This window comes from the organism of the source record quoted next, unplaced genomic scaffold, assembly GCF_019419815.1.
Source record: "Pyrus x bretschneideri cultivar Hongxiangsu unplaced genomic scaffold, Pyrus_bretschneideri_v1 Contig32, whole genome shotgun sequence".
In the NCBI taxonomy this organism is placed as follows: domain Eukaryota; kingdom Viridiplantae; phylum Streptophyta; class Magnoliopsida; order Rosales; family Rosaceae; genus Pyrus; species Pyrus x bretschneideri.
Genome location: NW_025999635.1, coordinates 2,732,674 through 2,749,270, shown reverse-complemented (window position 1 = coordinate 2,749,270; position 16,597 = coordinate 2,732,674). Strand labels below are relative to the sequence as shown.

The 16,597-nt window shown below is 36.1% G+C and overlaps 2 protein-coding genes across 2 annotated transcripts; one reads left to right on the top strand and one right to left on the bottom strand.

The window, feature by feature from the left end:
* Positions 1 to 7,618: 7,618 nt before the first annotated feature.
* Positions 7,619 to 10,732, bottom strand: LOC103936491 (syntaxin-31). Its single transcript, XM_009346332.3, has 6 exons — positions 10,382 to 10,732; positions 9,432 to 9,682; positions 9,208 to 9,353; positions 9,043 to 9,081; positions 8,217 to 8,414; positions 7,619 to 8,089 (listed from the first exon to the last, which is right to left on the bottom strand). The coding sequence occupies exons 1-6, from the start codon at positions 10,599 to 10,601 to the stop codon at positions 7,969 to 7,971; spliced, it is 975 nt and encodes a 324-aa protein (XP_009344607.2). The 5' UTR covers positions 10,602 to 10,732; the 3' UTR covers positions 7,619 to 7,968.
* Positions 10,733 to 12,535: 1,803 nt separating this feature from the next.
* LOC103936482 (60S acidic ribosomal protein P0) lies at positions 12,536 to 14,877 on the top strand. Its single transcript, XM_009346323.3, has 5 exons — positions 12,536 to 12,947; positions 13,027 to 13,095; positions 13,893 to 13,991; positions 14,076 to 14,468; positions 14,572 to 14,877. Exons 1-5 carry the CDS (start codon positions 12,690 to 12,692, stop codon positions 14,716 to 14,718), a joined length of 966 nt encoding a protein of 321 aa, XP_009344598.1. The 5' UTR covers positions 12,536 to 12,689; the 3' UTR covers positions 14,719 to 14,877.
* The last annotated feature ends 1,720 nt before the right edge of the window (positions 14,878 to 16,597 follow it).

The window sequence follows — 16,597 nt, the reverse complement described above, 5'->3', positions numbered from 1 at the left end:
TGCTCACCACTCTATTTATTACCGTTAGATGAGTTTGAATTTCGCGATTCGTGCAGTGGATAGGAATAAATCTCAAAATTCAAACTCATTTAATGATGATAAATAGGATGGTGAGTATACACTACCCTAAATGGTGGTGAGCAAAAATGCACTCTTATTTAGAATGTCAATTAGAATCGCAGGTCTATGCATTTAAACCCCTTGTCATTATTAATTTGACTTATAATTCGAAATTGATATTTATGTACATATATCAAATTGTCACGTTACACGTTGTATCCACGTCGTGAAAGCGAAATATTTCTACATATGATGGAAATCCAAATATGCTGGCAGATCTCCTCTAATTAACTTCAAACCCAAGGTGATTATAATCATTCATCTTATCTTATACTCTTAAGAAAACTCTAAGTTTTCATCATGAAGAGTGAAGAATACTTATGAAATTACTTATTTCCACTACATTACGCTTAAGAGCTAGTAGTTAATTGGTACCTACCCTAGGCCTTTGTTATATTTCTTGAATATATTGTTACTAACTCATGTATCATAATAATATTATGATACGAGTGGTTAATAGTATATGGCTCTCATTCTATGAATTAAACGTACGTCGTAGATAACAAGTTGATGCCTCCCAGAGCTATTGCCGATTGAGTCATTTGATTGCTTAAGTTAAGTCTTCTTGACTAGTTTCGAATCTTTCAATCTTTCGATGATCCCTTAGGTCTTAGTACAATAAATTTCATGGGCTGTTTTTATGCACTTTCAAAGGAAGTATTTTAAAAATGACTTGTTATGGACTTATACAATCCCATAACATGAATGATTTGGTAATATATTCGCAAAAGAACAGATTTATTTATTTATAACATGAGTTTGAAGAGATCTGATGATTGAAATTTTGCGGAGAAAGTCTCGTTCTTTAAGGAATTTGGTGAGCAACTCTTTTAACATGCAGTCAAAAGTAAGCAAAATCAAATCTTTAAATGGAGACTTTAATCTCTATCAAAATCACCATTAACGTCTACTAATTTCCTTTTTATCATTAGAGATTAGATAATAAACATGCTTATAGTGGGTGGAGGGGCCTCCTTCTCACTTGGTTCTTCATCTTTTTACTTAGCTTTTCCATAATATGCTCTCTGTCTCTCTTTTCTCAATTATCTCACTCTGACTCATAATTCATGCTAACTATTTATTTTTTCCTTTTTTTTATTCAAAAATGAAGATCAACTAGTAGCTTCGTCACATCAGTCTATTATTTAAAGGCCAGAAATATTTACATAAGCATTTCAACCTTTTTCTAGCCACCATCGTGTGATTCATTAAAACTAGGAATTGAACATAGAACGTGCGGTATAGAATACAGCCTGAAATTTGTCGCCAACAACTAAACCACCCCGTGATGGTTTTATGCTAATTAATTCATTAATTAAAATTTGCATGGCTCACCACCTTAAATATTCATTTAGTTTAATTTTTAGGGACATCATCCTAACCTAATAGTGCCTATCGAATCGATTGTGTGGACAAATTTGCGTCTCTCTCTCTCAGCCGTTTTAAAGTAACCCATGAGATTAAGAGAATCATTAGGCAGAGGTAATCTAGGTGGTTCTTGTTGAGTTATCAAAGTAACCCTACCCCGTTTGCCTTTTGTGAATACTAAAAGTATATATTATGCATCACGCATGCCGGCGCCCAACCCTAAACAACATTAATTTTGGAATTAGTGAGAGAATTAAGATAATGATTAAAAAACATTAAACAGTAAGATCATCTTCAATGGTTGGGCTAAAAGTCAAAATTTTTAACCCGAAAAATTTAGCTTTTAGCCCAGAAATAGTTTTTCTGCTCCAACCGTTATAACCTAAAAATTTAGCCCGGAATTATTAAAGAATGAACTTTGCCTATTTTTTTTTGTTAAATTATTTTTTTTAAATAAATATGTAGACCATCGTAAATTAATTTTATAAACATTTTAATCTAAAAAAATTTAAATTCCGATAAATATTGGATGTAATCCACTCCAATTCCTGGGCTAAATTCTCCGATTCCTGGGCTAAATTTTGGGGGAAATTTGGCATTGGTTTAGCATTTAGCATTTAGCCCAAAATTTCCCCTTAGGTTGGAGTGAGTTTTGGGAGAAATTTTGGAAGGTAATTTAGTTTTTAGCCTACCATTAGAGTTGGTCTAAAGCTAAACCGGTAGTACACGTACAAACGCATAATTATAGAAAGTATTTGAATCGTTATGTATAAGGAGTGAAGCATTGTTCAAATAATGATTACCCTCAACAAGTATTTCATTCATTTTTTTAGTCAAGTAACATCGATGGGAGAAGAACATATATAATGTTGCATTAATATATACGTTGTATATAGCAAGAAGATTATGGATTCTATGAAGACATTTTAGCCAAAATGATCCCTGAAATTAGTATAATTCTTCACTTTCGTCATTAAGATTTGAAATCGATAGAAATTGTCTCTAAGTTTGTCCACCACCAATCATTTTGGTCATTTCCTGAAATATCTCTATTAAATAAGAATCAAAATGACAAAAATATCATAAATTTAATAACAATGGGCCTAAATGATTTGATAAATTTTAAGGGTATTTTTGTTATTTTGGTCTTATTCAACGGAGATTTTTCACGGAATGACCAAAATGATTGACGATGAACAATTTTAGAGACAATTTCTATTAATTTTAAAACACAATGATCAAAATGAGGAGTTATACCGATCTCAAAAACCATTTTAGTTAAAAATTCTTCTAGAAACCAAGGTTCAACTTAAGCCACAAGGCTCTCTCTTTAATCTTATATACACTAAAAGAAAATTATTCGAGTACTTAACGAAAATACAGTCAGATTGATTTATTCGAGTTACTCTACCCTAATAGAGGAAGATAAAATTGTACATACATCGAATTCCTACGACCGTATCGTAGAGAAATCCATGAACTCCGTCTCTCCTGCCATCACTACAATTCTCCAATATTTGCAAATTGCAGCTACCACTAACATCTCTAATCATATCAGCATGACAAATTTGGGTGGTGATGAAGTGAGATTATTTTTCAAAACTCATATGCAAGGGAAAGGTCCAAAAATGCCATAATTATCACAAGGAATTTGTAGGATACCCCACAAAAATAAAAGAATATTTTCTTGCAATAAGACTGAAAAGGAAAATATTGGATTTATTAGACTTTTTCCATATCTGCCCAAGGCTACGTTTTTTTTCATCTATTGTAAATTACAGGATGTGTTGTTTGAATATTATTCTTTTTCTTTAAATCATTAAAAAATAGTTTAATCATTACCTGCCACATCACGTCATTTAAAATTTTAATATCTATAATATTTGTCTACAAGTAATTCTTGGTATTTTTCTGTCAATTGTTTTTCTCCTCTCAAAATCTGTCTTGGTCAAGCATCTTCGGACAAAATTTTGCACCCATAAAAGAAAAGGATTTAAAATAAAAGGTAAAGTGAATAGTACTAGAATTGACTTTTTAGTGTAAAAATGTGATTTTTCGTTAAAGTAAACAATACCATGGGTTAAAACTCCCAAATAAAAGGAAAACTAATGAAAAGAGCTTGAAAACTTTGAGTTTTAATGATAAAGACAAAATAAAGGGTAAAGTGAATAGTACCAGGATTGACTTTTTAGTGTAAAAATGTGATTTTTCTTTAAAGTGAACGGTATCCTGGGTTTTTCGTTAAAATTCCCTAAAATAAAATGATTTAAAATTGTTTAGATAAAGATCTATTGCATTTATATTTATATTCAGAAAGTATGTACAAAAGTTCGATTTCTCACCTGGTAGTTTAGTTAGAAAAAAAATATTTGATGCACACATTTTATCTTTTGCTTTATTCGATACGAATGTCATATAGCTAAATAGCTCATTTGGAAGCGCTTTTAGATAATATATTTTGAAAAACACTTGAAGTGTTCTCTACAAGAAGTATCAATTATTTGTTTCTTTTGAGAAGCACTTAAAAGTGTTTTTTCAGAATTCACTTGCATTTTTACTAAAAATTAGTTTAAAAATATTTTCATCAAAAGTAATTTCAGTCATTTTAAAAACAATTTCAAATGAGTTCAAAAAATTGTGTAAAAATTATTTTTCAGTTTTAAATTATAATACCACTCGAATGAGAAAAATCGCTCACCTCTCGTTGGAAATTAATTATTAATGTAGGCCCAAAATCTATGAATGCTGACTAGAACATTCATCATTTCTAATCCCATTCCAAAGTGCCTCACCGGGCCACACCAAAATCCATCTGCTCAATCAAGAGTGCAAAACACAACATTTTAATATTTTATCAATCATTAATTTGATGGAATAATGCTGTTGAATGTTTTTTTTATTCTTTTTTTCTTGAAAAAAAGGGACTAGTTAACGGCTTAGTTATAATAGCTTTTTTTTTAGGGGCTAGGAAGATTTATAAAGACATTTTAGTCTCTTCCTGACGATCATCGTATGATTCACATAACGGTATAAATCGAACCCAAGACATGCCGTATAAAATACGAACTTGAAATTCGTTATCAACCATTGAGTCATTCTATTGTGTTTAATGCTGCTGAATGTTTAATTAATTATACAAGCATCTTCTTCAAGTTTATGCGGCTTATGGCTTATCATTGACTCTGAATCAGCATGAAAATTTAGTAATGACTGGTTTGGATGTAATATGATTTGGGTGTTTGGTCCACCGATTTTTTCAACTTTATTTGCATGAATGATAATTATTATTAGGCCAAATATAAGCATTAATTAGTGATAAGTAACATTAGTAATTGTATTAACGAGTCCCTTGTAAGTTTCATTCACCTACCTACGTTAATCTTATGCTCTACGTAAATTTTGGATCATATTTACGTGAGTAAGAGGAAATTTTAGAACAATTGTCCCTCAATTAAAAATTTGTGATTATTGGTCATTTAATTCATTAAAACGTGCATGTATGGTCCTTTTCGTCAACTCCCTTAAAATTTCTATCAAAACGAATCATGTGCCACGTACTTGGTAACTTGAGGCTGAATCAAATGGGCAAATATGAAAAACCAAATGCGAAAATTGTAAAAATGGTCTCTTAATTTTAACCCATTGGAGTAATGGTTCATCGACTTTAGTCCAATTTGTGCAATGCTCCCTCAAATTTAATCCAATTGTAGTAATGATCCATTAAGTTCGAATCAACTTTAACTGTTGCTCTAATTAAATTAAAATTGGAATATCATTACTTCTATTTTCTCTGGGTAAGGAATTTCAAGTTCGAAATTATATCTCTCTGTTTATAAGAACAAAACATGCAAAGTAAACAGAATTAAATGGTTGTATTCGAAACCAAACCAAACCTTTTATCTCTTACTTATGCAACAAAATCACGGAAAGATCAAAGATTACATCAAATTAGGTATAGAGTGGAAATCAAGTAGGCAAAAACATCAAAATGGTTCAACTCAAAATCATACTAAATAAGACCACATAACTGATTTTTTAAGATCCTCATTTTAAGAACATGTGAAGTCATTTTTTATACGAGCCCTCAGATTAACCTTATAGTAGATTAAGTTATCAACTTAAATAATTCATATTACACCGAATCATAATAATTATGCAAAGTGATTAAATTTAAAAAAAAAAAAAAAATCTCGTGTAAAACCTTATGTCTTCATCCCCTACCGTCTCTCTTCTCCATATCCCTTTCCTTTCCCCGTCTCTCTCTCTCGATTGTTCACTTCCCTTCTCTCCTCCTGAGTTTTTTTGTTTTTGTTCTTTTGCATATGAAAAAGGGAGAGGGAGAGCTGTTTCAGAATTTTCACCATTGCCGAAAAATTCATATGAAAAAAGGATTAACACGTTGAAGAAGTAGGGAATCCCAATTTTCGAAACCACACACAATCTCAAATTTTTTGGTGCTTGGTAACTAGCTGGGTTTGATTATTAATTATAAAAAAAAAAAAAAAAAATGGATGAAATTGGATGTGTAAAGTTACTAGGTAAATGCAATTGGATTTGTTGGGTTTAGATATTCGATGAGGAGACTAGGTTTTGCAGATATAGAAGATGTTCGGTATGACGTGAAACCTTCTTCTCTCTACTTATTTTTTTTGTTTGTTTTATCTATTAGTATTTTGTTTCCATGTAATAAGAATTATTTAAGTTGATAGTTTAATTTATTGTAAGATTAATCTGACCACTCATACAAAAAGGGACCTTAGGAGAGAAGCCTCTCAATAAGACCATCATCTCCTACATGTCCCATTGTCCACAACAACCAAATCCATCCTTTTCAACTTTGCAATTTATTTCTTGCTCCACACTTAACACTACAACATCATGCATATATGACAGAGTTTATCTCTGTGTCCGCTGAGAAGGAGGTAATATCTAATTACTGTTGACCGTATCGGAGCGAAGATTCTGCTGTATAACCGAAGATACATATGACTATATGAGAATATTTGATATTGGAGAACCATCAGCCTACTGCTCTAGCAGTGTCAAATTCCACGGACCATGTGTTAGTTTGCACAAGTCTTTTCAAAGGGCACCTTCCACCACCTGCCCAATCTTATATGAAATATATTATGGACTTGGAGACTTGAATTTTGGATTTTTGTCTGCCACAAATGGCTCCCATCATTTTTGCATCCATTTAAGTTTTTAACGCTCACGGAAACTGTGCTGCAACTTGACCTCACTTATTTGTGTCCCTTTCCCGATTTCTGAACTCTCATTTGCTTGCTCTGACTTCCGTTACTCTTCCCACTTCAGCAAAACCGCAATCAAATTTTTGGGCACGGTTGTCTGGCATCTGCGTTGCGTAAGACATCGCACTCATAGGCCGACACTCTCAATGAGATGAATGGCGTACCGTTATCTTACTGTGAGTGTGTTGCCTTATGCATTAACCGTAATTAAGATATTTGGAACTAAAATATTGATTAGAGCTGCCGCATAGAGCAACACAATCAGTGTAGCAGAACATGTGTGTGGGTCACAAAGTTAAAAGGCCAAAGCTTCCAATTGTAACAATCAAGTAGGTCTCAATCTGAACCTAGGGCTCGTGCAAGTAGCATTTATGCCCATCAGCGCTACTCAAGTGCGTTTCCAGTCGGAGAGGCATTTCTCCAAAAACGCTTCTATGAGCTAGAAACACTTTAGATTTTTCTAACAGACATAATCAGGAAGTGCTTTATTGTCATTTTTGCAATATGTGGGACATGACTTGGACTAAAGCTTGGAACATTATTGAAGGTCCTGCCTTGACTTAGCAGTGTACCGACTACCGAGTAGCAGTACGTACCCATTTGATTGAAGTATAAAAGGTGGGTGGGAGGAGTTAAAGTTCCACTTCCAACTCCAAATTTCCAATGTTTTGGTATAAATGGTTGGTACAATCAATCTTATCGCTTTAACTAAGATACGCAAAATTGTAGCTTTATAGTCACATGCGGAGTTAGGTTGGTGGGCCTTCAAAGAGATTGTCAACTATTTTCGACCGGATGCAAGAAACATACAACCAATTACAAGACAGATTATCGATTTAATTTGAAAATATTTACGTTTATCTTGGGCAACAAAAACGAAAAGTAATTAGAGAAATTTTTTATTTCTCATTTTCAAACAAACATGGCAAGCTGTTTCAGTTGATACAGAGACGCATAACATTTTGCTCAATGATCTAACCGTATATGCTACAACGAATGGTAATTCTTGTACAAGCAACACTCGAGAATCGAAAAATGGGCATACCGGATGCCCACCAAGTATACAGAACAGAGAACCCTATATGACTTTCAATACTCCAACTTCGTAAAAAATAACCACACGCGGAGTTGAATGACCCCTAATAACCCATCAGGAAGGATTCTATTGCCGAGTTTTCAGTTTTCGGTATTTAGGCCACAAAGAAGATGAAGACCATCAGGAAAAATATCAAAATGGCAAAGATCTGATCATAAGCCACCTGTTTGATGATATTCGGGTGAGATTCCTTAGTAAAGCGCTGTGTGCACCCTCAACATTTGACAATGATTCTTCCATGTTGTCGTCAATCCTGCTCACACCAAGAAGACAGATTCAGGACAACATACCATGAACAAGCCTATGAAAAGTGCATCTAGCATTAGTGTTAGCTTCAAACACGACACTATTTGATGGTTCCGCAAGCAAAAAGAGAAAACCTGATAGCGAGTTCCCCTTGATGTGCAACCATGGTAGCCAAATGTGTGAAGATCCCACTCAGTTCGGTAATCGTAGATTCTACATTGTGAAGAGCAACAGCCCGGCTTTGTGTATAATCTTGTTGCTGTGGAACTACCTGCTGTAACATGGACATTTCCATCTGCTGCGATGGAGGATTATCTGCAGCTAACCTTCGTCTGACTTGGCAACGTTTAAAACAAGCAGTTAAGTTCCATCAACATGTATCTATAAATAGATCTTCAGAAAACCAAATCAATTTAACACCGTACTTTTGGAACTTAACAAAATCTTCAATATCAGAAATTCAGAACAGAGAAAATTTACTTGCATGACACAACTACTACGAGTCCTATCCTAGTGGCTGCTCTACACGTAATTTATGGATTTTTGTTAATTGAGCAATCATCCAAGTGGACAAAGACCAGATGCTGCCTTCTTAGATGCTATCCGGAAGTAAAGGAGAAAACGTTGCACTTCTAAAAGGAAAGAAGATAGCTGAAACTATAGGTGATAGTCTTTAGTAGCAGATTTGGCAGCCATATGTACATCTACTCTGTAATTATGGAGGACCGGAGAAAAAAGGGAGAGGCTAGATCTATGGCTCCTACAAGTACTTCAGGCATGAAGAAATGATGGAAAAAAAGAATACTGCGAGGAAGTGAGTTTATCATATTTATGGTTGGAAGTATATGAAGTTCATATGCAAGCATGATGCATGTAGCAGTGTTCCAGAGGTATTTGTACGGCAATGACCAAAAGAGATGAATAACAAATTTCATTTTTTTTTTTCCAAAGCCAACATACCTCAGTTGGTTGCCAGCTTGAACATCCTTCGATGGCAATCTGGAAAGAGAGAGAGAGAAAGACGAGAAACAATGAATAAACTACCAGCACCAGAACAGTGGAAGGCCTACCATCGGAACATATACAGACTTCAATATTAGTTAATTTTTAATAAGAAATACTCACGGTGATGCTTGCAAATTGCTAGGTGCCCTGGAGGGAGTTGACCAGGGAGCAGGTGCGGTCACAGTTTTTGCAGGATTCTGAAAAGGGTTTTCTCTTGATGCATTTGTGGAAAATATCTGCTTCCTGTTCTCGTGAGCCTTGATATTCTGAGGGCACAAAAATCATAGAACCGTAAGGAAACAATAAGACATATGGACTGTGTAGAACTAAAAAGACGCACTAACCTCTGTTCTAATGGTTAACACATCTTGAAGCTGTTTGGTTGCCCCCATAAGTTTGCTTTTCAAGTCGTCACAAACGGCTGTTGAATGAACAACCTTATCCTGGGAATAACTTCCATCAGCTATTTCCATGTTTTGAATGGTTTGCAAATCCGTGAGAGCCACATTCAGTGTTGTAATGTCATTCTTCACCAAAGCAGTTAATTCCTGGATTTCCATAGTCGGGTCATCGAACATAGATGACCTCTTTGCCACTGCAGATTAACGCACAGCAAGCACAATTGTTAGGTCGACATAACCTCCCCCAGCCAATAAAGTTCCGAAGTGATTCCAAACCCAATAGCAAAAGAAATTTCACCAATTACAGTACTGAGGTCTCATTTGGGATTGCCTCTAGAGGAAGTGCTTGTACTCATAAGCGCTTCTGCTAGAAGCGCTTCCATTAGAAACTTGTTGAAATTTTTATTAAATATTCAAGGGAAGTGCTTCCTGAATAAGCACCGTTCAGGGGCTTCTCCAGAAAGAGCTTCTATGATCAAGAAGCACTTCTAACCCCTTCCAGAAGCAATCCCAGGCCCTGAGTTTTCTAAGCAAAATTTTCGGCAAGATTATTCTTCAAACGGAGTACAATCAGTTCGAAAACTCAATTAAAAATCTGATCATATGATTCATATCTGATCCTTAATCAGCAATCAATCCCTGAAAGTATTTCAAAGCTCTAAAACCTTAGCTCATACCAAGATCTAAACTTTCCTACAGCTAGTTGGTTTGAAGTTCTTGAACAATGCTTAGCTGAATTCTTAACAGTTAAAAGTAAACAAATGCATCAATATCCAACTTAAATATTTAAATTTTGCAACTTTCCTACAATTTCTCGGCAACCAAACAGCTAGGAATGAAATCATAAATATTTAATAGCGGAAATTAAAAGGAGAGGTGGAAACGGAAAATACACTGGGCGAGCCGTGCGATCTTCTGAGAAGTTTCCTGGATCCCCAACCCGATCCGGGAGGCCTTCTTGTTGAACTCAGATCCAGAAGAGTCGGGTGCGAGAGATTTGGAGGGAGATGGGGAATTCTGAGCTTGATGAACGGCTGCGATTCCTCCGATTTTCTGGAGGGTCTGGGAGAGTGATCGGAACTCGGAGGTCCGATCACGGTACGTGGAGGCCATTGGGAACGACAAGCCTCGGGTGAAAATTGGTTGTGAGAGAGGGAGATATACGTATTGGTCGGTTTGGGGGTGGTTGGATCACCTACGAACCGGAGCTCAGCAGAGATGGCTTCCTACAAGGGTAGAGCTTGGGGTTGGGTCCCTTGACGTTCTATGGCCAATGAACTTCAGCCATGCCAGCACTCATTCCTATATTCACTCAAATATTTAATTGAAGAAATTCATTAACGAAAAAGTCATCTCCAATCAATATGGCCAAAAGACCACATGGCTAAAAATAGCTCAGAATGACATGAAAACCGTCTCTAACTGAAGACTAGGCCAAAGGGCTTGTGGGCCCCACCGAACCCAAACCCCCAAATCAGGCCAACGGGCTGGCTATTTCCAACTAGCCCTTCAGTCCAACCCTCTAGCGCCAAAATGTCAAACTTGAGCCAACCCTTCAACTCCACAATGTCAAGCTTGACATTTTGCCCACCCTTCAGCTCAGCCCATTTGAATGCCAACGATTACCTGGCGTCAGCATGACGCCAGCTAGCTAACGTCATGCTGCCGTCAGGTTATCGTTGGAATTTGAATTTTTTTTTTGGGACGAATTTATAAAAAAAAATTATAATTTTGTTCCTATAAATATATACACCATTCCTACAACATTGAAAGTTGAAGATAAAAAGTGCCACGTAAATAAGAATCATATCTAAAATTTGCACAATCGTGACACTCAAAATCCTATCCGAAAAATTATTAAGATTACATAAAGATAAGAATTCTAGAGAGTTACTTACTTTAGCGACACGTGTCACTTGAAATCTTATTCGAAAAATTACTGAGATTACACAAAGATAAGAAATCTGGAAAGTTACTCACGTTAGCAACACGTGTTACTCGAAATCCTATCCAAAAAATTATTGAGATTATATAAAAATAAGAAATCTGGAGGCTTATTCATTTGGCGACAAGTGACACTAAAAATATGTCCGAAAACCTTATTTTAATATGGTAGTTTAATTTAATTAAAATAATAAATTATGCTTGGCCTATGACCCTTTGGTCTCCTCGGTTGGAAATGATTTTTTGTTAAAGGCCTATGTTTGGCCTATGATATTTTGGCCCCCTCGGTTGGAGATGGTATGAAATATGGCTTAGCATTGTTCATTAAAATATAATTTCTTGTAGGACAATAGGATTAAAGGGAGCCATTTAGCCCTCCTTCACTTGGAGATGGCCGAAGTATTAGGAGATACATCAATATCATCATATGGAAAGAACAAAACTTGACTACTTAAAGATGAGTAGAAACTCCTACTCAAAACTCTTAGTGTTTTAATCACATAGTTTTGTACTTATGATCACAACCGTTCATATTATGAATCACACTATAAATATCATCTCTGCAAAAATATAAATTAAAACTAAAGTTGTAATTCTATGATTTGGGCCTCAAGTTGCGACTTATGTTTATGCCAAGGAATTGCAAGTTTAATAATTGTGAGAACCATATCAAACTCAAGAAATACGTATATCGTACTTGACAATAAAACTCATCATCTCTAACTCTAAACCTAATGTTCAAGTTTGGTTTCAAAGCTCTAGTTTTAGAATCAAACTCAAAATTTTCCGACTCACTGTAAAAATCGAACTCAAATTCGCAATTTATTGTAGGGCCTTTTATAGGGTAAAGTTTCAACAAACGTTTTGTCACTTGGGCTGGCCCTATCAGCCAATTTCTTACTTAAACCAAAACGGCCCATCCGGGATCCATCGGATTCCAAAAACAAAACTAAATAACAACCGTCTGATCTAGGTTTACATAACCGCCAAACCCTTTCCACCTCTCCTCTCCGTCCCTCCATCCCACTATATAAGCCTCACTGCCAACCATTTTCCACTTCCACCCGCCTCCAAGCTTTCTAGGTTTTCCCAGTACCTCCAAAACCCTAGGCTCTCAGTAAAAAGAGAGGTTAAAGGGACGGCACCGTCGCTGTCCGCCTTGACAGAGCCGCCGCTTCGTCTTGGCCCTCGGTTTTGGTCTTACTCTCTCATCTCCCAAACCCCCAATTTCCACTAATCTTTCAAACACTAATCGCAATGGCCCCTAAACCCTCCAAGGCAGACAAGAAGATCGCCTACGATTCCAAGCTCTGCTCCCTCCTCGACGAGTATGGCCAGATCCTCATCGTCGCCGCCGACAACGTCGGCTCCAAGCAGCTCCAGAACATCCGCAAGGGGCTGCGCGGCGACTCCGTCGTTCTGATGGGGAAGAACACAATGATGAAGCGCTCCGTCAGGATCCATGCGGAGAAGACCGGCAACAGTGCCTACCTCAACCTCGTCCCCCTCCTTGTGGTACGTTTCGCCCCGTTTCTGCATGCTGATCTGTTCTTTATACGTTCGTTTTCTGAGTTGCGTTGTTTTTGGGTGTTAGGGCAACGTCGGTCTGATTTTCACCAAGGGTGACCTGAAGGAAGTGAGCGAAGAGGTTGCCAAGTACAAGGTAAGCATTATTCGATTTCGGGTTGTGTCGACTTTGTGTTATCACTATTTTTGCATTTGAATTGTTGTAAGGATTTATAATGCTGATAAATTTGTACTGGATTTACTGTTTGGAAAATGTGATTAACTACTGGTTTGTATTGCATTATTTATGAAGTATGCAACGGGAAGTGCTAGTTACTGTAATTTAATGCTTTCCAGGGTTTTAGGCTTTAGACTCCGCATGTGTTTTCCGGTTCTATGCTTTATCAACAAATTCTGTGTCGATTTTGTTTACGTATGTTTAGGTGTTTTTGTTTTTCTTACAAACTTTTAATGGTTTTGTTGTGGATTTGTGACGGGGGACATTGATCCGTCCCTAACTTAAAAGTTAACGGAGCAGGTTACTTATGTCTGTAAATTCCGGAAGTTAACGTTGCATATAGATTGCTGTTGGCGTTGATGGTCCTCTCAGCTTTGGTTGGGAGCTCCTCCGTTGACGGTGTTGTCATATCCCATCGCCTTGTAGAGCAGTGTCACTGCCTTTACTATTTGGGCATGGCCATGAGACCTACATTTGTTTTTTTTTTTTGAAAAATATGTTTCTCGAGTATGTCTTTTAACAGAAGTTGAGTATGTAGAGTTTTAATGTTTTACATGGTTATGTTGAGAATTGCCTTGAAAATATGAAATTTCTCGTGCTTGAGCTTAAGTTTGCCTCATGATAAATTTTTGTTAGTTTTTCAATCAACCCGTTATGTTTATATGTTTCACTACATATATCTAATGTCTAGCTGTATGTTGTTTTTAATTGAATAGGTTGGAGCCCCTGCTCGTGTTGGTTTGGTTGCTCCAATTGATGTGGTGGTTCCTCCTGGTAACACTGGTCTTGACCCATCTCAGACCTCTTTCTTCCAGGTGTGTTGTAACGGTCGTTCACGATATACACTGATCACTCTTTTGGGGATTTTGTAGTTCTGACTTGCATGTTTAACATTTCAGGTTCTCAACATCCCCACTAAGATTAACAAGGGAACTGTCGAAATCATTACCCCTGTTGAACTTATCAAGAAGGGAGACAAGGTTGGCTCTTCTGAGGCTGCCCTCCTTGCAAAGCTTGGAATCAGGCCATTCTCATATGGTCTCGTTGTTGAGATGGTGTATGACAATGGTTCCGTCTTCAGCCCAGAGGTGCTTGATCTGACTGAGGATGATCTCATGGAGAAGTTTGCTTCTGGTGTCTCAATGGTCACTTCATTGGCGTTGGCCATCTCATACCCCACCCTTGCAGCTGCACCACACATGTTCCTCAACGCCTACAAGAACGTGTTGGCAGTGTCTATTGCCACCGAATATTCCTTCCCACAAGCAGAGAAAGTCAAGGAGTTCCTCAAGGTACTGTGCTATTTTTCAACTGTTGGTGTCCATCTATTCTCGTCATTGCTCTTTTCAGTTAGTTCTTATTGGCAAGTGATTTAATTGTGGGTTAACAATGCAGGACCCGAGCAAGTTTGCCGTTGCTGCAGCCCCCGTTGCTGCTGCTGCTTCAGGAGGTGCTCCAGCAGCTGCTAAGGAGGAAGAGAAGAAGCCCGAGCCGGAAGAGGAATCCGACGAGGAAATGGGTTTCAGTTTGTTTGATGATTAAGTAACTATGGTTCATAGTTGAACTAGAGGATATTGAAATTTTCGTTTGCGTTGTTTAGGTAATTGCGGGCACTATCTTGTTTTGTTTTTTTTCATCGGATATAATTTCATGGCATTAATGTGTTGGATATTTTGTTTAATATAATGTTTTTTTAGTTTATGTTAATCGTGTTTAGTGCTTTGCGGAAAATCATTTGGTAATGCGTCTTTCATTTGCCTATGTTGCTAGAATCGCTTTTGGATTTACTTCTTGAGCCGCACTGGGCCCGCTATGTGTGTCAATTTTGTTGGGCCTTAGTTTTGTAAAATTGTTGATATAATACATTGGCAATGGGCTTGATCTTGAGGAACATGGATTCATGTCTTAAGTTGATACTTTACAAGCACATGAAGCAGTTTAAGATTAAGGGCTGATTTGGTATTGCTGTGCTTTGAAAAAAAGCTGATTCTGCTGTACTGTGAGAATAAGCGACTGTGAAATAAAGCAACAGAGTGTTTGTTTAACTTTTTTGTAAAAGTGCTTTTGAAAAAAAAAAAACAGTATTATAGTGTTTGGTAAATTTTTATGTAAAACAGATGTAAAAAAAAGCCGACTTTTCAAAGCTGGGCTTTGCAGCTTCTTGTTTTTGGCTTTTTTTCACCCAAAACTGTGAAAAAAAGCTGAAGATGAATGTTTACCAAACACAAAAACAGCTCCTAGCTTTTTTTGATACCAACTTTTTTTCAGAATCACCTCAGTATCAAATCAGGTCTAAATGTCGTCTGTAGAAGCTGTAGAAAAAAAGCGATTTAATGCCGGTTATTTACTTTGTATGGCAGATTCTTTTTGCATCTATATTGCTTTTGGTAAATTGGCAAGAATAATGCCCCAAGTTTATATTTAAAGCCATTTTAGCCAAAATGGTCTTAAGATCAGCATGATTTTTTACTTTGGTTTTTGAGATTTGAAATCGATAGAAGTGGTATCGAGTTTGTCTTCCATCAATTATTTTCATCATTTCAAAAAAAAAATTATGTTGAGTAAGGATGAAAATGACAAAAATACCCCCAATTTAATAATAATAAGCTAAAATGATTTGACAAAAATTGATGATATTTTTGTCATTCGATTCTTATTTACTGGAGATTTTCTTACGAATTGACCAAAATGATTAATGACGGATAGGCATAGGGACTAAGTCCTATCGATTTTAAATCTTATGAACCAAGATAAGGAGTTATGCTAATCGTATGAATCATTTTGGCTGATATTGGTATGTATTAGGTATTAATAGGGGTCTTTTGGCAGTACATGCATGGGTGATACGATTAGTGCGGCACTCTTTTATGGGCTAACATTAAAACAAGGTACGCATGGAGATTTGGTTTCCTAAACCGATGCTTTCTGTTGCACAATTTCATCTAAATTGTTAGCGTAGAATTGGTCACATATGACACATCAATTTAATAAAGGGGCTTTTAGATCTAGGTCCAAAAACGTCGGTAGTTTTTGGGACTGAGTCCAATTATTCAATTACATATTTTGATATCAATTTTGCCCCTTCAGATAAAAATATTTAAATTATTTAATTTTTTTTTATCATTTATTCTGTTTTTAAATTTTGAATATTTAAATACTCAAACTAAAATATTATCTAGTAACTACCTGCTATTTATGAAGAAAACAAAACCAATATAATCTAGTAACTACCTACCTATTGTATAGGAAGAAAAATGCTTTATACCTACAAAGCAAATATAATCTACCTACAAAACAAAAATAAACTACCTATTGTATTGGAAGAAAAATGCTAGGAACCTACATGGCGAAACATAAAAATATAAATATGATATAATATACCTCCATTAAAGGAACGAATTTGGAGGGAAGAACACAAAAA

Coding starts and splice junctions, on each gene's coding strand:
- LOC103936491 (XM_009346332.3), bottom strand. CDS start 10,601: ATGGCCTCCACGTACCGTGATCGGACCTCCGAGTTCCGATCACTCTCC. Junction 9,683..10,381: donor GATCGCACGGCTCGCCCAGT/GTATTTTCCGTT, acceptor GTTAATCTGCAG/TGGCAAAGAGGTCATCTATG. Junction 8,090..8,216: donor CAAGGGGAACTCGCTATCAG/GTTTTCTCTTTT, acceptor TGGTGTGAGCAG/GATTGACGACAACATGGAAG.
- LOC103936482 (XM_009346323.3), top strand. CDS start 12,690: ATGGCCCCTAAACCCTCCAAGGCAGACAAGAAGATCGCCTACGATTCC. Junction 12,948..13,026: donor ACCTCGTCCCCCTCCTTGTG/GTACGTTTCGCC, acceptor TTTGGGTGTTAG/GGCAACGTCGGTCTGATTTT. Junction 13,992..14,075: donor CTCAGACCTCTTTCTTCCAG/GTGTGTTGTAAC, acceptor TTAACATTTCAG/GTTCTCAACATCCCCACTAA.